Source organism: Patagioenas fasciata, chromosome 4 (genome assembly GCF_037038585.1).
Source record: "Patagioenas fasciata isolate bPatFas1 chromosome 4, bPatFas1.hap1, whole genome shotgun sequence".
NCBI lineage: Eukaryota > Metazoa > Chordata > Aves > Columbiformes > Columbidae > Patagioenas > Patagioenas fasciata.
Genome location: NC_092523.1, coordinates 24,519,670 through 24,540,657, shown reverse-complemented (window position 1 = coordinate 24,540,657; position 20,988 = coordinate 24,519,670). Strand labels below are relative to the sequence as shown.

The 20,988-nt window shown below is 39.1% G+C and overlaps 1 protein-coding gene across 1 annotated transcript; it reads right to left on the bottom strand.

Annotated features, from left to right (window-relative positions):
* Positions 1–1,066: 1,066 nt before the first annotated feature.
* On the bottom strand, positions 1,067–20,825 carry PGM2 (phosphoglucomutase 2). The gene is made up of 14 exons (XM_065837361.2): positions 20,662–20,825; positions 16,041–16,208; positions 15,079–15,185; positions 14,670–14,754; positions 13,345–13,428; positions 11,711–11,904; positions 10,377–10,566; positions 9,567–9,664; positions 6,944–7,124; positions 6,730–6,823; positions 5,741–5,870; positions 2,992–3,181; positions 2,217–2,350; positions 1,067–1,473 (listed from the first exon to the last, which is right to left on the bottom strand). The coding sequence occupies exons 1-14, from the start codon at positions 20,731–20,733 to the stop codon at positions 1,371–1,373; spliced, it is 1,830 nt and encodes a 609-aa protein (XP_065693433.1). The 5' UTR covers positions 20,734–20,825; the 3' UTR covers positions 1,067–1,370.
* Positions 20,826–20,988: the final 163 nt, after the last annotated feature.

The window sequence follows — 20,988 nt, the reverse complement described above, 5'->3', positions numbered from 1 at the left end:
TGGAAGGATAATCAAGCTTTAAAGTTTTACATTTTAAAAAGTGTGTAGCTATGGTTGTGAATGCATCTAAATAATCATTTAGAGCTTCCAAACTACATTCCATCGCCCCAACAAGCTTCATCCTTCTACCTCTTTCTGCCAGAACTGATGGCGCAGATGAACATGACACCCTGCATTACCCACTAACCCACACAGCCAAAGAAGAATATTCTCCAAGGGAGGATGTTCCACATTGAAAGACTCTTACAGAAATGGCAGGGGGAACAAATTAAGGACAAGTTAGGAGAATGAGATGCCCCAATCTTCCATTCTGCTTCTTTTCTTTTAATCAATGTGTAAAAGAGCAATAGCATAGGGGAGCTATTTCCTTTCAGCTTTGTTCTTCCACTTGAGTACAGGAGTGCACAATCTCTATTTAATCTTCCCTCTTTTTCTCTTCACATCTCCCTAATGCCTCTTCAAAAATGAAGGAAAGGTTTCTTCACTCGAGAAGTACTGGAGCTGTTAGAGCTATACTGATATCCAAAACAAGTACTGAAAATGCAGAAAATTCTTGCATTAAAGTCAATAACTCTGGAACTGCAGACAACAGCATGCAAAAAAATTGGAAGCTTCTGCTCTAAATTAGACATGCAGAGTTACGCACCTAGACTGGCAGCATACAGTATGACAGGCTCTGAGATTTGGGTATGCATTGAACTAATTATACATAGCTCAATGACGCAACAGAAGGGTGCTGTGTACAGATATATTATCTTAATAAACCCATGGTACTAAAAGCCAGTTTAGTACACTTAGTACCTCTAACCTTAAATACGCTGTATAGTCCCAGAGCAGATAGCTCTCCAGCAAATTCATTATGCCTTTGTTTATTTGAGCCAAAATCCCCAAGAAAGGTGACTATTTCTGAAACATTTGCCCCAAGTTTGACAGAGTGTCACCACAGGCTTTCAATACTTCCTGTTAACCAAAGAACTTGCTTTGCTAATCTAAACCTAGATAAAGTTGCATCGTATTATCACTCTCACACAGAAAAGAAATAAAAGTCCACACAAAACAGGCTGCATTTCAGAAATCAGGATATTACTTATAATATTTAATTAAAACAAGTTTTGATTGAAATACATTTGCAGCCAACATTTAGTTCATAAAGCTTTCAGTTCAACTGATTGGGTTTTTTTGGTCCTTTAAGGGCAGAGGTATTTTCCTTCCAAAATAAGACGCTAGATCCAAGAGTACCCAGAGTAACTCTTAAAGGTAGAAGTCTTTTTAGTCTGAGCTCTCAGCTGTTTGGTCCTAAAAATCTTTACCTCTTAAATAATGCACTTCTAATGCTGCAAAAAGCCAATTAAGGTAATAATTTTGCTACTTTACTCAGTCTTTCGTTGAAGATTGTTTTTTTCTGGTTGAAAGAAGTGTTTTTCAAGAGCATTGACCAATTCATCTAGTTCCTTCTTCAGCCGCTCAACATCACTGAGAAACAAAATCCACACAAATACAGAAAACGGTCACAGTGGAGAAGCTAAAAAGCAATTGTTAAGTCTGTTGCATTGTTTTAGGCAAACATTTTCTATTAATGCTACAAGTATATACACACATGGTAACGCACTGATGTTCACTTCCAACTGATGTTTATGAAGGCACTTAAGATTATGGAAAAACATAAACCCACAATATAATCTAAAATAGAACACTCAGTTTGAGTTCAGAAGATCTTCTGTTACTAGATGTATGTGATTAGAAATGCAACTTTTATATCTGTAATAGTATTTTCAGGTGAATTTTCATCTATGAGAAAGCATTTTCATTATTAAAGTTAATAAGTGCTTATCTTTAAGACCCTCCAAGGCTATCAGTCAAGGATATAATTACTAAACATAAAAGGGTTTAAAATAGATTAGAACACTTTATATATAATTATTTAAGTTTAAAGCAGCTATGTGCATAAAAAGAGAGTGAATGTATCTACTATCATTTAAGGCAGAATGTTTTTCTTGATATTGTTTTTACTGAATGTGAAACCAAACTCAAAGGAATTTCAGTGACAAGAACGCACCAACGAATTTTGCAGAATTGAAGATTCATGCAAATACATTTGCTAAAATAATGACTGCAGTAATATTATTTGATCATGAAGAGCCCCTTCCACACCAAAACAATATCAAAAAGCCACACAGTCCCTGTTACACAGCATTTACTGCTGTAAGTGACAATACCTGTTTCCAGGAGGTGCACAAAGTTCAGAATAGTATTTGATCTTTGGTTCCGTCCCACTGGTTCTCATTGTGGCCACTCCTCCATTAGCAAAGGTGAATGTTATCATTTGGCTATTTTTACTAGTGGGAAGTATCTAGAAATAGTAAGAATATATCTTAGAGGATTGGCAAATGACTATATATAATGAATTAAAGACAAAACTCGTGACTTGATGTCATATAATCTAACTAAAGGATCAGTTAAAATTAAGCTTTGTTGTTTCCTTCATCTTTGTGGTCTTGAGAGGACACTATGCAAATGACACCCTTACCCTCCATCTAGAATCCGGTAGCAGTATGTTACTGCTAGGTAGCTCCTTTCAAGTCTAGTCAACATTTGTACTGCAAATAGAAATTGTTCTGTTATGTCATTTCCCAGGAGGAAACGAAAGCTGGATTGTGGGAAACCTAAGCCACATCTTAGCAGTCAGTTTAACTTACGCTTAGAGCAAGATAATGCAACATTGCTGTAGCAAGACAGCAATATTCTCCTACCTCCCTTTACAGACTATCATGTTGGACAGAAAAAACACCACAAAATCAAACAAAAAAACCCCAACCCTTCCCCACCCCTCCCCTTCATTTCCTCCCACCATGGCAAAACAATAATCCCCAATCTAACTTATTTTAAGACTCAGGATGTAACATAATCTTTGAGTGTTTCACCACAGAATTTTTTATATACGTGTATATACATACTTATATGATTTATATGTAATTTTAAAAAGATACTCACAGCCTTTTGATCTGGCTGGCTGCTGTCATAGCCAGTAGTTAGATCCCTTATTCCAGAAACTTTAAATCTACCACAAGATTTTGGGTATGTGTTTTTTCCATCAAAATTCCTAAGGTTGTCAAAAAGCTGTTGAATAACTTTAGGATCATGGCAGATGAAATATGAAGCTTTGGTAATATGGAAGCCATATCTGTGAAGACACAATATTAATGAACTGAAGAAGCAATGCTCTTCTTAGAGTTGTACACCATGCACATTAAACAACCTTCTATAAAGCAAGAATCTATACTCATGGTCACCCAACCGCAGTATCAGTTCACCCCCTTACTATTTTTAAAAGGCCTCAACAGCTCAATTGTCCCTATTATACATATTTTAAAGAAACTTCTGTGCAAACACCTTTTTCCTGTAATGATTAAAAATTATAAAGTTTACTGCTAAACCAGGAGAAAAAAAGAAAGATGTCAATATTGCCCTGAAGAGAGCTAACCACCATAGGAAGAGAACAGACTACATCAAAACGGCTTCTTCAACTGGATTCCAGCTGACCTTTTCTGAGTAAAACAAATTCCAGACTGTTTTTTTTTTCAATCACATTTCAGAAGCTGCTCTCCCATTAAAGTGCTTCTACTAAACCAAACTCTTCTGAACATTGTCTCATTGTCTCTTTACCATATCTGTTTGCTGCCAGGTAATAGGATGCACAATCTGCAAAGACAAATCACCTGCCAACACTGACTTTTCAAAACAGCATGTTGTTGAAAAGCATACCAGCCTGGACTGGTTGTTTAAGTGAGCTCTTACTAGTGATCAACACTTGATGAGTATCCTTGATGCCAGGGAACATCCCAAGGGCATGATCTTTCATTAGCAGTAGGATGTTCATGCTTGAAACCTGAAAGGTTCCTTAAATAGGGTCATGTTTATACCAAAATGGACATCTTGAAGGTCAATAGTTGTTGAATCACTCTTGAGCAAGGGACTTTACAAAACCTATCCTGTATCTGAAAGAAGTGATGAGCCTTCTAAGACTGTGTTGTTTCCTCATCTGCATTTACTTGTTTGAGAACAGATCCCCTTCTATTACCTCCAAAATACATAGTTTCTTCTTCTGCAACAGCAACTCACAAGACAAATCTGACAAAGACCAAACTAGCAAGGACTAGAAAACTGCAACTCTATACTAGCCACAAGCAAATAAAAAGCAAACCCCCAAACCAAAACAATAATCCCCCCCTGCAGTTCTAGTTATCAAGCATCTATCTAATAATAAGATTTATATCCTCTGCTGTATCTGTAGCTTTTCCACAGTGACTATGTGCACTGACATGTAATTTTGAGGTGCATCTACAGACTGCTTTTATACTAACTAAGCTCTGACTTTTAGAGTCCTTTTCAGTAGCTACGTACACAGCAGCACTGTGGCACAGCTAAGTTCCACTCGGTTATTCTGTTTCTGATGGCAACCTAAAGCAGATATTTACTAAATGAGTATTTTAAAAAAGTGTGAGCCAGAGGAGAATAGTTCTTTGAATATACACTTCCAGCTACTAGTAATTAGGAGAATTCTCAGGTCTGACACTATATTTGCAGCTCTAGGCATGAATTCCTGTTCTATATTACTGTTTCTTGAGCCCAGCTAAACTTCTGCCATATACAATAGCTGATAAATCCCACAATTGATTTATGCAGTGTATTAGCAAGTCTTTGCCACTTGCTTCCTCCTTAAACAGTGGATGACACCAGCATGGCTAGTGCTGCAGACAAATGAGAGTTCTGAGGACTGGTAAAACAAGCAGCACCAAGACTGGAGTTTTCCATGAGTTTCTTCACAGGTTCCACCTTTTCCTTCTTAGTGTCTATGAGACATGAAGAGGTGGAGAGTATCAGCCAGCCTGTGCTGCTCTCTACTTTAAAACAAACAACTCAAAACCCCCACAAAGAACACTCCCTGCTCCTTGAAATCCAGTAGCCATCTCTGCTATTGATTTCTGTGGGTCTTTGAACACATTAAACAAGAACAAAAGGAAAGTAGTGCCTCATATTAAAAGCTCTCAGAGGGATACCCAGCTGTATGTAGCCAATAGTTATGGCCAGTCACAGCACTTCTGCATAATCAGCTCCAATCTCAGTATTCTGGAACAGAAGGAACAACCAACACATACTAGCCATCAAAAAAAAGACAAAATGATATAATAAAATGCCCAATTTTAGAGCCAACTCAAATTAATTTAATTGCAAGTAGCTCTGCAACCAGGACAGGAGCAAGCTGGCTTCTATGAGTAGCATAAATATACCAGAGCTACTTAGACCCATTTTGCCATCAACGTTTTTATGCGTCTGGCACACGTAAGCAGCAAAAGGCGCTATGATCTTTACAACGCAGCAAAACTGCTGGCCAAAAATCAGGCCAATCTTCTGTAAAAGGACCCAAGAACAGAACTTCTCAAAAGGGAGGAAGCCTTTCAGACAACCAAACAAAAATATCTCAAAAATCTCATTAATTAATAAGGAATTAGTAAGGTAACATTATTGTTTTTAAAATACCCTAAACCAACACAAAACCAAGTAATAAATGTATCCATGCCCATGGGGTAGAGGCACTTTCTAGAAGGTTACTATTAACACACAATTGTAGTGTTAGTACAATAATGCAGGTTTTATTTCTTCATATACTATCGGTTGCTGTTGAGTCCCTACATGTAGAAGGGAGAAAATCTGAAAATTAAACTATTATAACCAAACTCACTCATCATAGACAGCTTTCAGCTGCTGAGACAAAGACAAATTCCTGGTTGCCAAAAAGCTTGCCATCTCTGCAGTTATAACAGCAGCACTGACACCATCTTTGTCCAGAACAGCAGGACAGCACATATACCCTAAACAAAGAAAATTATACATATCTGATATATTTTTATGAGTAAATAAGATACAATGGGGGAGGGAAAGGGGGAATTGATCAAATCAACATCTTTTAAAGGAGAAATGCACATAACTATAGTACAGACATTTTAGAGCTAAACCAAATGTGGAAAAAAAATATCTTCTAATCAGTGTTAATTTTGATAAGCAAGTTATTTAATGGACTTTAAAGACAGAGACATATTTGTACTATATCAGTGCCAGCTGCTCCTGAGTACTTTGGGAGCTCTCACAAAACAGAAATGCCACACTGCAGGAACAACGCAAGTACAGCACTTTGTCTCAAATGTGATTACCCTTACGTGGGAGCATATGGTAACACTGACAATTATCTGTGAAATTAGTCACATTTTCTCTGATTTTTCAAGTACTGAGATACTCAAGAAATAGCATTATAGCTTTTCAACTTCCTTCTCAGAAATTCATAGCTTTCATTCACAGCTTTCTAGTTTAAAAGTATAATTTGGGCAAGTTTTTACTTTATTTTGTTCACATTCAAAACTTCAAAATTAGTTTAAAACTGTCAGGTAAACATACTCAACTTGAAGTCAGAATAATGCAGGGGGGAAGGGGTTTAGTAGCTTGGGCTGAATTTGCATCCAAGTCTACAAGGCCATGCTACTCACATCATCACACTCTGCGCTAAGCAGAGATTCAAAGGATTAAAACCAGTAATATCAATCAGACAAATGGATGATTATCAGTTACTCACTGGAAACACACCTATTGTGCTGAGGACACCTTTACATTGCCATTTTATGCTGTAGTCCTACTTTCACTATTTTATAGGATACCAGAACATAATATGTTTCTTACCTATAGCCTCCTCAAATGCAAAAAGAACAGCTTTTCCCTGGTCCATCAGCTGTTTGGCACGGTTGCCCATCCACTTGAAACCCGTCAGTGTTTCCTACAGCAGTCAGGAGAAAAAAAAAGACAATTAAAAATAAAAGTAATGTTTCAAAGAGATATGACACTGCCTAGGAAAGCAAATAAAAGAATGTGGAATAATGTGTAACATGTTGCTTACCTCAAAGTGAAAACCTTCCTTTAGTGCAATTGCTCTCAAGATTTTGGAAGAAACAGTACTGGATAACATGTAGACGTCTTTAATGGCACAAGTATCCCTATTGTTATTTTTCCAGCAAGTGAAAATCCACCAGCCTAAAAGAGCTCCCAGCTCATTTCCAGAAAACACTTTCCATTCACCACTGGAAGGGAACAAAAAATAATAGGAAGGGTATGAATTCAAAGGATAGTACTGGAGGAAAAAAAAAATCATTGGTTCTTTCATACACGAATACTAACAAATAAACCACTGCATCTGAATTCTAAGTAGCAGTAACAAGGTAATGTGTTCCTTATGAACAAAAAAATAATTCCTCCCCCAAAAAATTTTGAAGTGGTTACTTTCTTCATCTATCACACGCACCAGCTTTTGAGTTTACCCAAATATGATATTTCCAGCATATTTTAAGTACAACAAAAATATTCAGCAGATATTATAAAAATCATCGATTAAGACAAGCACAGAGACACAAAAATACAATTCTCAAGGGATCAGTATTTTTAGTGGACTTAGTGACAAATACTTTTTATTTAGTCACAAATACATCAACTGGTCATTGAAAAGATTGGAAAAAATCTCAAATGGGTAAAAAAATATTAACATTGATATATTGCAAGGACAAGAAAAAGTGAAGGAAGAAGAGAAAGATGGAAGTCAAAATTGCCCAATAATTCCCAGTCACAAAAGGGGACAAAGACACTGCCAAACTGACAAAAACCAAGACCTACAGAAACAGTACCTGTTGTGAAAGAGCAGCAGACTCAGCTCCTGCATTTATTGATGCCAACAGGCATCAAAGCAACGCACAGCAACAACTTAGCGTAAGAGCCCTGAGAGAGAACGTTTTAGCAGGAGGTTCTGTCAAAGAAGAAGTACAGATACTGTAGAAGCCTATATTAATATTAGATTAGTGTATGAACAGCTACGGCAGAGGTCTGAGAGGACACAGGACTGAAAGTTAGGAGACAACTTGACTGGCTAAACAATTAGTGAAGAGGTAGCAGAATGAGAGCTCCATGCTCTCAGTGGCAATAAACACACTAAACTAACATCCCCTCTTTAAGTCTCTGATAGCTATCAGTTTTTAGACCAAAAAAAAAAAAAATCAGTGATTTTGCATTCTTGCTTTAACCTTTTTATGCTTTTTCTTTGATACCAAATTGCCAACTGAGGCTGGCACAGGCCATAAACAATAAAATAAGGATATTCCAGCTAACACTGCAGAGATACAGCAGAGAGTGCCAATCTACCCGTTCTTCTAAAGGCAGAAAAGCCTCCTTAGTTCATGCTGTGAGGCTAATGAATTTAAAAAAGCCCCTGAGCCCTGAAGAAAACACTGGCACCTCTGAAGCTGCTACAAGACCAAAACAGATTCGCTCTGGAAATCAAAACAGATATTTGCACTGGCTCCTTTTCCAGGCTTTTTGGCATCTGTGTAACTGATACAGGTTCAAATATTTGCACCATCCACAATCACTGAGGACATCTAGCAGGTGCCCATCTCATCCCTCAGGTACCAAGGACTGTTGCTGTGATTTTATGCCCCTCTTCTGGCTGTCATGCATAGCGAATTCATTTACACTATTGCTGTTCCTGGCCCAGCAGCAGATTTTCATTCTGCACCTCTCTGAGCTGAAAACCTTGAAGTTTACTGTTGTTAAAGATTTATGGTTTCTAACTGTTTAGGTTAGTTTCTGTTTTATCAGGGTAGGGAAAAGAGAAACATCACTATTTGTAGGTGTGATACCAAGTAGTACTTGAGCTTATTTTCAATTTTTAAATCAAATATGACCACAATACAGAAATGCAAACAATTGTAGAAGTACAGGATACCAGGGGGCATGAAATAAAGGGATGGCAGTATCAGGCCAGAACTACAGGTTACACATTCCATACATAAGAAAACAGGAGCCTTTTGTGATTCCATTCCTTGACAGGATATACATAGATAAATAATGCATGTATAGCTAGCTGGTCCTTAAAGGAGAGAGTACAAATGACTATACCGAGAAGAACCACAAAAAAGCTTAAGGTGAAATGCAGGTGTGCAACATTATGCATAGAAATCGGGAACTGAGCAAGAGAGGCTCAAATTATCTAATGACAAGTAAAATGTCTGGTCTAACAGTACTTGAAAAAGAAGGAGCTCATATTAAAGACCAGGGACGTTCTCTGAGATTATCAGGGAACTCTAAAGGTTCTCTTGAATATTCAAGTTATTCTTTAATAAACATAACAATGTTTATAAGCGTTCTGTGAAAAATTTCTAACTGAAATCCCACCTTTCAAAAGGTGTAGCACAAACACAGGAATTCATATGCTTCTGTGCATGCCTCAAGTACAGCAAGTGTCAAGTATTTATTCAGGCTTCTACACAGTGTCTAATGTTAATTATTTTCATTTACTGCCCCCACTGCGGTCTGCTTCATGCGGTCCTCTCAGATTTCTATGAGTTTTCAGTCCAAAACCGACTACTGTGACCAGCCTATCTTCCCCTGCAACACAGGTAGCAAAAATCCCCCAAATGAGCCTAGCCTAAAGGCCAGTAAAAATGTAAATGGTTTGCATTTCTTTATTACCATACCTCTCTTGTTTCTCTGCCACCGCAAGCCGATCAGCATCAGGATCGTTTGCTAAAATGATTTTTGCCCCATCTTTTTCAGCCAAAGCAAAAGACAATGTCTGGAAAAGTGGTAAGCGAGGTGAGTGTTAATAATCCCAAATCGTGTTTTCACTTTCTGTACAGTTTTTAAATAATTTTCCCAATTTATTTAATCTCAAAAACCCAAAATCATTATGTGTCTCTTCAAAAAATAAACGTCAAGCCTGGCAGCAGTAGAGCACGGTCAGGACATTTAGCTTCACCTACATCAGGCTCCACTTCTGCAGCCTGAGTCAAACATTACTTGGATTCAACAGGATCCTTCAACAATGAAGTGTAGAAGAAATACTTGTAGCAGAAATTCTAAACACCTGTCAGGACTTCCTCTGTCCCCAGCCAGTGCCATATCAGAACAATTTAATCCTTATATTTCAGATTTAAATTGTAGAAACTCTCCAAAAGCAGGTGTGAAGATTTTTTTTATTATTATTTTATTTTTCAAAAGGAACTGTATCACTTTGTTCTATATGCAGATGCTGCCCATTCTGTTAGAGCACAGAACAAAGTAGTTTAAAGTTTAGCTAATTATAACCCAACTGCTTCAAAAGAATTATTAATTTCAATGAAAGGATAGCAGCTGAGTCTTCACTAAATGTAAGGCTATGAAAACAGAATCAAAATAGACCTTCAACCAATATTTATCTCCATGACTAGAGGCAGAAAAGAAACACTGTCTGAAAGATATTGCAACTATTACAACAACAACAACAACAACAACAAAAATCTATTTACCAGAACACCTTTGCCTTCTTCAGGATTTGGATATTTCACTGTGGGAAACTCTGGATCAGGATCCTTCTGCTCCGGAACAGCAAAAGGAGGGCTAAGGTCAAATGCCTTGAAGGCCAACTGCACAAACTTATGACCTACGCCATGCACAGAAGTATGAACAAATTTCAGGTTTGTTTCCTTGTTTATATTCCTGAAATAAAACAGATTAACAGTAAACTTGGATATGGAAGAATATTCTGCATAAAATTATGTCTGAAAACAGATATGACTCAGTATTCTATATCACTGTTAAAACTACAAATTAAAGTAGGTCAAATTTTAAAGGTAATAACTTGAATACTGGCTTTAGCCTCGTTTTTCAGCAATATGAGTCGCTCTTGATATCTAATGTCCCGGTATGTGTAAATCACTGGAATCAGAAAGACAGTATACATTGCATCCCAAGGGAGGCGAGTGGAAAACAAACCCAACTGACTAACAAGACTCTTCATCCCCAACTCTGGCGTTTAAACCAGCTCCACAGCCTGTGAACACAGTGAACCGACAGCAGCATGCCTCATTTCAGCACACTCATTTTTATGATGTACATTTACTGAAAAGTGTAGAACAAACTCAAAGGTATGCAAACTCCAAAACAGGCATTTAATTCCTCTTCTGAAAAATGGCATAATTAGCCACACAGCCCCAACCTTCTTGTAATTCTGACTTTGTTTTTAGCACGAGTAAGAACACGGTTACTGGTGGTTAAAATTTTGATGTAAATAAGCAGATCTAACAGGTTGCTGTTCATCTAATTCATAAACCAATTCTACTCGTTAATCACAAATAGAAATATCCACTTGATTTTGTTGAGTGAAGTTTTTACTGAGCAATTGACAGGAACAGGCTCACGCAACTCACCCAAGCCCACCAGGAGCCCAGGCCAGGCTGGGATGGCAGAGCAAGACCTCCTTCTCCTAGAACTGGCTTAGCAGCCTGGTTCACCTTCTCTCCTAGCAGCTCATTTGAAGGCTGTCTGGTGTCAGCTCACCCGAAGCTGCACAAGATGGTCCCAGTCTTGCTATGGTTTTCGACTGATGCGTGGTCATGCGAATGCAGGGAGATGACATAATCAGAAACTAATCGCTCACTTTGCTGGGTTAGACTCCTGCCAGAGCAGCTTTATCAACCGGCTTACTACCTCAGCACACAGCTGGCAGTGCTGCCACCACGGACGTCAAGAAGGCACAGACAGAACTGGATTATGGCCACTCTGACTTCCACCAACATCACCTGCCCTACTGATGTGCTAGATGGAAAAATCACATATTCTGAACAAAGTTAACACCAGTTACCTGTGAAAGCACTGTTTCTGTATGTCTTTGAAATACTCCTTATTGACTGTGGCATAAGGATCATGAAGTAGCAGGCTGCTGTCAATCAGCTTGTCATCCCAAGCCTGAGGCCACGGCTCTTGGTTCTCCTCAATAGCCTGAGAAATTCCTTTGTCATGAGGCGAAATGATCTGAGCACCATTTTCCCAGTAAACCTAAATAATAAATAGGGTGAGTATTTGGTCATTAATATTGCAGGATAGCTTCGTTATTTTTTTTGTCGGCTAAGGTGCATTACATTTTTTAGAGTATTAGAGCAAATTAGGCTTAAGTATACCCGGAGTATTCCCCTGTTCATGTTCTCAGTCTTTCCTCTCACAGCCCATTTTTCTTCTCTAAAAAAGTAGTTTAATTTTTATCAGAATATATCAAAATTCAGAATGAAACACAAAACAACACCCAGCTCATTTACTGAGAAGATTCAAGTATCAGCCTGTCTGCCAGCCTTGGGACTGATAACTTGCCCATGCATATACTGTCTTCCAGATTTGTACATATTATTCTTGTATATAGAAGAATTCTTAAGAGGAAAAAAGTATGCAAAAGTGAAACACATTTACCACAAAAAAAAGTAAAGAGAATGGCACAAAACTCTGTAGCTGCCTCCAGCAGCAGTGTTGCCACAACAGCAAGCCCAAATTCAACTAAGTTTCAAGATGTTCATTACTTGTAGTCTTGTCCTTTTTGCTGATTGTTTACACAGGCAGGAAGAGCTCTACTCATTATGTTTTACATAAAGTTGTTTGCACACTTCCTTCTACTGATGGTTTACAGACCACAAGTGTAAGGAAAGATACCTAACAGCATCTCGGTCATGTATTAATACTTACGTAGCCCAAATAACAAACCACCAAGAAAAAATGAAGTCCATTCAAAAAATAATTGATAAAATATCCAAATGAGCTATCAAAATCAAAACATGAAATGTTTAAAAAAAGCAATTTTAAACAGACATGAAGCACTGGAGTGAGAGACAGCAAGAAATCATCCCTGCTAATGCCTTGTTTTTCTATAAAGAAGACAAAAAAGATCTCCCAACTTCCATTTTTGTATTTTGGCAACAGTCTGTACATGACTAGTCCAGCTATGGGATGACTGGCAGACAGGCGTCTCAGCCATGTTTTTTTCAGTGGGAAGCAGATTTCTGTCATAGAAAAAATTCACACGAGTTACCATGTCACTTAGCAAAAGAAAAATATACTACAATAAATTAACGGAATTTATTCAAAATGTTTTGTACAAGGAACTCATTAGGTTTCACATATTTTTAATTCTCTGGGCTTGTAAAATTAAAGAGAACTTTTAAAGCCGTGAATTGGAGAAATTATTAACACTTTTGAAAAGAGGTCAGTAAATATTTTAAAGTGTTCCGAAAAATGCAATGGTATTGCTTATCTTCCCGCTTTTTAGAGATAAGATTTTAATTATGCTATTAATATAACATGCTACTAGCTTTAAATACATACATCTAAAAGAGATCAAACTATCAATTAGCTTGGTCTATAACATGAGAGGAACTATACACAATACCACTAGTGTCCCTACATGGACAGAAATGTTTGAAAAAAGCCAGAAAATAGACCGTATAGGAATACCTTGTAACCGTTATCTTGTTTTGGATTATGGGAAGCCGTAACCATAATTCCAGCACAAAGCTTCAGATGTGTGACTGTGTATGGCTGTAACAAAAGAAAGTTAGCTGAAGCGGAATGTACATAATTCTATATATTATTTATTCTGATGCATATGCAATACTTTCATACTTCTGAATGAAACAAAAGCCAGGATGTGATTTCTTCAGACTGGCTGTAAAGCAGAATCTAAATAGTACTTGCTCCACTAAGACCCCCTTGCTTTTTCTTGTGAATTTTCCCATTTATAGATTCTTAGCGTTGTTTCAGATGCTTTGTGCACCTCTATAGTGTTTTTATAGAAGGAAATCGAATGCACATGTTGCCTGCTGTAGAATGACGTGAGATACCGAGGCCATGAAGGGTGCAAAGCTTGTTGGGGTAATGACAGAAGTCTGCATGGAGTAGAGAATTACCACTGGAGCAGCCTCATCCCTACCGGCTTTTGAGAGCAGCCCATGGAGCAACCACTCCATCGTGGTTCAGAAGAGAATTGTTTTGGAAAGAGCTCTTACAAATTAGTCCAAAACAGATGGTGTGAATTAAAAATGAAGCATTATTTGTGACCACAGGTCCAGTTCAAGTTTACTCCTGGACGTTTATTTATTGGCAAATGTGATGAACCGCAGTTCTAGCAAGACTGCTTTAGGCTGCACTATGAACAATTTGACCCTAAATCTACCAAAATTTGTATCAGTAAAAAGTGTTACATGCAACATCTTCATCCCGTTAGGTTCTGTTTCCAGCACTCACTGGAGTAACCGGCACTGGGAGAAACTGTTGCTTTTAGTGCAAAGGTAGGGATTTTATTGCTCTGGAGGACTGACACCTAGTGATCTGATGGTGAAAATGCTGACATGTTCAACAGCCCTCCTGGTGTAACATTGCTGCACTCCAACAACCTGCTATTTAAAAAGGCTACTTTGGATTCAATACCCCAAAAAGAAAAAAAAAAAAAAAAAAAGACACCCAACCAACAATCACAAACCTAAATGTGTGTGCATGTTTCAGACTTCAGACTCCATGGCAATCTAGAAACAATGAGATGCCTTCCACAAGAAATCTGCCCGAAAGCAGAAACACACCCCACCATCACTGATACTCTGCTCAGCTTCTTCCTTCTCTTGCTGTGGATGATCTAAACTAAAAATAGCTAAATTAGCACAAGACTAACTGCAGGTAGAGATTAAAATCTTAAAAGTGGTTTGTCTAATTTTCTTTCATGTATTAAATTTCTTATATCTGACAGAATTCGTGTGTTTATGAAAGGATATAATAGAGAAACCTACCACAAAAGGAGTTGGTGTGATATCGGAGAACAGATAAACTGGAATTCCCTGACTGATGAAGGCATTAGCAGCAAGTCTTGCAAACCTAAATAACAAGAAAAGATGCCATGGAAATGTATTACTTTTCTCACAACTAAGTTTCTAGTATTCATAGTTTTTTTTTCCCCTCCTCACTCCAATTAAAACAAACAAAACCACACAAACATAAATAAAACCCAAATTATTATACAGATCCAATTTAAAGGCATTCACGACTTCAAGAACTACTTTGTCATTAACAAAATAGAAAAATACTACAAATCCCTCACCTTAATTCACTCTACAGGAAGATAAAATACTTTTCAAGCAGATATAAAGTCATAATGGATCACACAAGACAGCTACAAAATAATTAAAACCTAAGAAGTACCTTTTGCTACTACCTCCACTTGAAAGATGGGCACGAGCATCGAATCCAATCACGACTCCTCTCTTTTTCAGGTCACTGAAATTCTTCTCAAGGTACCTGCAAAATCCCTGAAGACAACAACTAATCAACCTCATTAATCCAATTTTCGTATTTAATTTATCACTGCATTAAGATGATTGCTAAGATGTTGACATCTTACAAAGGTGAACACACATAACATCTCACTGAACTGGAATTGGGATTCAGTTTGTCCGGGACAAATAAACACCAACAAATATCAGAAACCTTCAAATCAACATAGTGAAGCTGGACAGCATTTAAATACTTACCCCCAAATCAGAAACAACTTCAGAAAGAAACAGTTAACATGATTAGTCTGAATTACAGATTGAGAAGTGATTCAGCTGTGTTAGGTCTCAGATGAGGAAGACAACAACTGGCAAATACTTCAGTTTTTTAACTGAATCTCACCCTTAATAATGACATCTGTTTAGGACGTGATATGCCACCACTCCAAGCTCCAGTAATTTAAGGTCCTGGGGTTTTTTAAGCTCGCCCCAAGCAGATCTTTAAGACCAGTATGCACATACATAGCTTCACTGCATTTATATAAATTTACGTCCAGCATACACGAAGCCTAGCCAAATGCTGGCTACCTTTGGGGTTTTATGTAGTTGTTACATCAGGACTAAGTGATCCACTTGAGCTTAACTGTAGCTGTATATAAATTCAGTTGTAAATCAAATACGAAAAATAACCCATTTTGACGGCTTAATACCTTCTCTCCACTTGTTTTCGGAGATCAGCACTCAGTTAATAATTACCATTTAAATGATTTTTGAAAACTGGAGGAACAGTAAAAACCTTTTATTTCCATAGACTACCTGTTTGCTTGTCATAAATGAGGCTCTCCCGTTCCCATACACAACCAGTTAAGTGAGATAAAGTGCTGAACATGGTACCTGGGTTGTCTGGATAATGGTCAAGTCATTCATGTGGGAAATCCCCGGGCCCATGGCCGCACGGAGCCCCGCTGTGCCAAACTCCATCCGCGAGCCAAAGTACTTCTGCAGTTCCGCGGCATTTCCTTCAGCAACCAGTTGCTTCACTATTGCAGAAGTTTTTGGATTCTGTAGATACAAAGTTCAGATATTTTAGAAAAGGCTGTGTGTTTGTTTTTAATACCTTCAAGCTTCTTAACAGAACTGACTTTCCCACTCTCTGTACTGGCTTATTTCAGTATCAAAACATCACACACCACTTAAGAACACCAGAACTCCTGCTTCATCTTCCTAATTTTAAGCCAGTACCATCTCAGGTATTACTTATTTTAGATTTATCTCCGTAAGTGGACATGCTTCCTTGACAGCACTGTATATATCACAGTTGGGAAAGTGGAAAGATTTCCAAGTTGTCTATTTTAATATCTCTGGTTTTAAAAGCAAAAACAAACAATAAAAACACCTTTACAGTTTAGAGAAATTTTGTCCTCACAAGAACTAAGCTAAAGATATAAGAGAGTAAGCTAAACTGATGATTAAGAAATATTTGTTACTTCCATAGCACTATAAGCAGACTTAAAAAACATTTAAAATCGTAACCTTGTCCCAAGACTAGCTAACACCAGAGGCAGCAGCAAAACTAAGCAGCCTGGTCAGAAGACGACAATTTGCAATACATTTGCAGGCAATGTCTGTGAAAATAAGCACACCGCTCAGGATGAAAGCTTAGCAACTACAGCTGAATTATTAAATGACATGACTCTGCAGCGTGGCGACGGAGAGGCTGTGTCAGACTGCTTGTGAACAGCAAGGAATTTCCAAGTTTCACTGCTTTTCTTGGGATATTGTTTGTATCGACCTTTCATTGTTACGAACTCCCTTTGTTTCCAAATCTGTAAAGTTTGGAAAACAGTAAAGTTTCCAAACAGTAAAGTGCTGTATGCCCCAACATCTCAATCTTAACAACATGGGATTTGTGAAGTTTAGTATCTGATTTCTGGAGCAGTGCTGACCCCCAGGACAGCTGCACACTCCAGCTGCCAGGCGACAGGGTTATGTGGAGAGGCAGCATCCTCCGTCACTTACTCACCGCATCATTACACACACTTCACGCTGGAGTACAAAGATCATAATTTCCAAATAGACACAAGCTTTCCTTTCTAGTCAAGCAAATGACCTCATAAAAGTCAAAGACTTTACTATTTCTGGGATGACCTAGGTATGCTTACAGAAGGGGAAGGCATCATCCTAGGCAAAAAAAATACATATATTTCCAGAAAATGCTGCAGAACATGCACAGTAGCAGGCATATGAGTGAGCTTGCATACACAAGAGACCAGGGTCTGGATGCCCTAATTGTTGACCTGTGTATTTGCTGCTGCAGCACAAACACTATAATTTACATAAATACTCCAACAGCTAAGGAGCCCTGGGGGCTAATGAGGAAACTATATAATGCAGAATAACCTAAGTAAGAAAAAAAACCAGTCAGGTTTCCTGAGTGCAATAACTAATTAATACCCCAGAATTACTGATGTCCAGTTTAATAATTACCAGTTTAGCAAATAATGTTGTAACTGACACTTCCTTGCAGGATGCTCAATATAATTCTGTATTATTGTAATTATATTCTATAATTTTAAAAATAAATATAACTCTATCTCATTATAGAGTAATATAGGTCAGCATAGCTATTCCGAGTTCAAGCTGTTCAAAAGCAGGCCTTTTTGCTGCAGTACCAGCCCTCCGTCCTGCAGGCAAAGCCTGAATGCCATGTTCTGCACTAGGCTTTGCACAGTGCCCCCTCACCTTTTTTTTCCCCTGCATGAGCTCTGTGCACAGGAATTGTCTCTTACCATCTCAGACAGATGCTGCACACGTTTGTGTCAGTGTTGGACAGACTAGAACCTGTACTGCCAATACAGGAGGGCAGCCTGGCACTAGGATCATACTGCGGCTCTCACAACCAAGGAGATTTTTATTTGTTATCATCGTTAGAGGTATTTCCCAGCTTTGGTAGCTACTGTGTAACTACAGGGATGCTCCAGTTTTTCAGGTTTGGTTAAGTGATTGTACTTACACAGGTGCCCACCTGAGTCTCAGTGTTGCTGTTCACATCATTTGCTAGAGAAAGCTTGATTGCGTGAATTTAGTTGTTTGCATTGTTCCCCCCCTGCCATCCCCCTAAAAAGTTATGCTAAAAGCCAGGCCAAAGTCTGTTTAATATAGCAGGATTTTTCCACAATTACTGTTATATTTGTTTATGGCTAGAGTCTCTTAATAATCTGCCTTTTTTTTTTCTTAAACTGTACAGACAACTATTCCTATTTTTTTTTCAATTTTAGGAATGCTATGATGCCACTGTGTGCAGCCAAGGGAAATATATTAAACTTTTTTTAAGCAGAAGAAAAAGTTAAGGCCAAATCCTCACAGTAACTCTACTAAAGAAGGACCCAATTGTATCTGAAAGATGAAGTGCCTTTTTTTTTCCTTCATTGTTGGTTGTCTCAGGTTATACCTTTTCTACTCTCAGGTAAAACAGGATGAGAGTACGAGAATACTGATTTCTGTGAATACAGTGGCAGGTGATTTAATACGGAGTTTAATTTCCAGTAGTGCAATTTCCTTGAACATCACCTAGTAACACTTAGATTATTTACTTTAACTTGTGCTACAGGAAGGCCCCAAAGAGGTTTAATCAATGCAAGAGTCACCATGAGGTTTCAGAGTACAGGGACAGCTACTGGCTAAACAGGTTTTATTTTTCTCTTGTAAACTATTATTTTGTAAGAAATGTGCAGCTTATCATCAGTAAATATTAACCTATCTCTACAGGTCAAAAAGGAGCCTCTTCTTTTTAATATCATCAGAACAAATGGACAAGGGTTATATTGGATTATTCTGTTACTTAACACAAACATGCAAGATTTCCCCGAGAAATGAAAATACCTCAATGTTTTTGAGCAATCAGCAATGGGTCCTGCACACCGATCAATTCTGACTGAGTCAGAGGCACAGTTGTTAACAAAGAGCTAACCTTTCAAAAGTGAAGATACTGTAAGAGATGCTGCCTTAGACTTCCAGAGAGTTTCACAAAATAACCAGAATAACCAGTTGAAAATGAAATGATTACACAGATGACAGGCATATAACTAACTTCAGCCAAGGAAGTTATGGAGATAAGAGGCCTTTTAAAACCAGATTGTTTTCTCAAGATCAATTAAACTGGAAAAAAAAAAAAAAAGAGACACACAAAAGCTTATTGTCATTTGATGTGATACACTAACATTTCTGAAAGAAGAGGTGGTTTGGCACTGCATTATCATTAATAAAACCAGAGCTGACTAACTGATCAGTTAACCAGTCGAATGACCTTTAATGAAGAATCACAACAAACTTAAGGTATTTGTAGTTATGTCCTCCAGAACTTGGAAATAATACTTATAAAAGAAAGCAAGAATTATTATGTTTCCTTTGACAACCTTGAAATAAGCAGAAGACCCCTTACCAAAATAATACGTAGGTTGCACAAAACCTAGTGAGCCCAGCCCAGGCCAGTCATTAAAATGACCCAAGGTGAACAATGGCCACTGTGTTCCAATACAGTCAAATGAACAAACTTCATGTATAGGGACAAAACAAAAATGCAAAGCACATATACAGAACACAGAACTGCATCTTCATGGGAACTGCAGGAGCAAGCAACTACATAAGGATTTCCAGAACACCACCAGGGCAAGACATTTCCAGACACACACAATATAGAAATACACAGATTTTAGTTCAGCCTATAATGCTGTCAAGACCAAAACTCAAGACAACAAAAATAAGCTTTAAGATGTTCAAGTACCTTGACAGGAAGGGAAATAATGCTAAAGTGTTCCTATGCAATAGCAGAAAATGGGAGAGAATCTGTGAAACCAAACACCGTTGAAGACTCAGGAGGTACTTTATGAACAGCGAGGGTCACTAAGCACTGGGTGACACTAGCAGGAAGCACGACAGATTCTGCATTTCCCAGTGGTTTTGAGGCAAGCTTTTGGAAACAATACTTTAGTAAACAAAAATGTGGAGGTACCTAGAGGTTCTTAACACAGCAATGTATTTTTGCCTTTAATAATTTAAGTCAACTGCCCCTACAACAGAAGTGTGTAGAAACAACACAGGCCGGCTTAAGACAGCAATTCGGTACAGCTGAGAGCCAGCTACAGTGCCATAGTGACCAACCAGGCGGGTTTCTACATTGCAGAGAGGCTGCGGCGGCAGGTGCCAGGGCAGCGGCCGGGGGGGCGCGGCGGGGGCGGCAGCGGGCGCCGCAGGCTCAGCGGCGCCTCAGGGCGGCGGGGCGGGATAAAGAGGCCGTGATGGAGGGACAGCAGCGGGAAGGACCCACCAAGTGCCTTTACCGCGCCAAGGACTGACGCGACTTGGAAGCCAAGTCTCGCCCCACGCCCTCTTGACACTTCACAAGCTCACGGCTCCATCGCCTCCCCCACCAAGTCCCGGCGTGGCCCGCAGCCTCGTTCCGGCCCGCACCCGCAGTCCCTCCGGGAAGGGCCCCGGCGGCCCCGCCGCCCCTCACCTTATCCCAGAGCAGCCACTGTTCGGCCGCACGGCGGAGCGCGGCGTCCCCGGCGGAGCTCCGCGCTGCCATCCCGCTGCCGCCGCCACCGCCCCGCTCCTTCCCTCTTCCGGAGCGGGGCCGCGCCGGGACGCGCAACCGCCGCCCCGCCCGTCTGCCCTGCACTGGGCCCAGGCCGGGTCAGGGCCGGGGCCGACCCGCCTCCGCCCCGCCCGCCCGCGCCGCGGCCGGGGAAGCGCGGCCGGGGTGTCTCGGCAGCAGTGGGGTTTTTAATGGTTTTATCAGATGAGGCGGGGCGCTGCGTTTCAGCATCCGTGTCTGAATTTT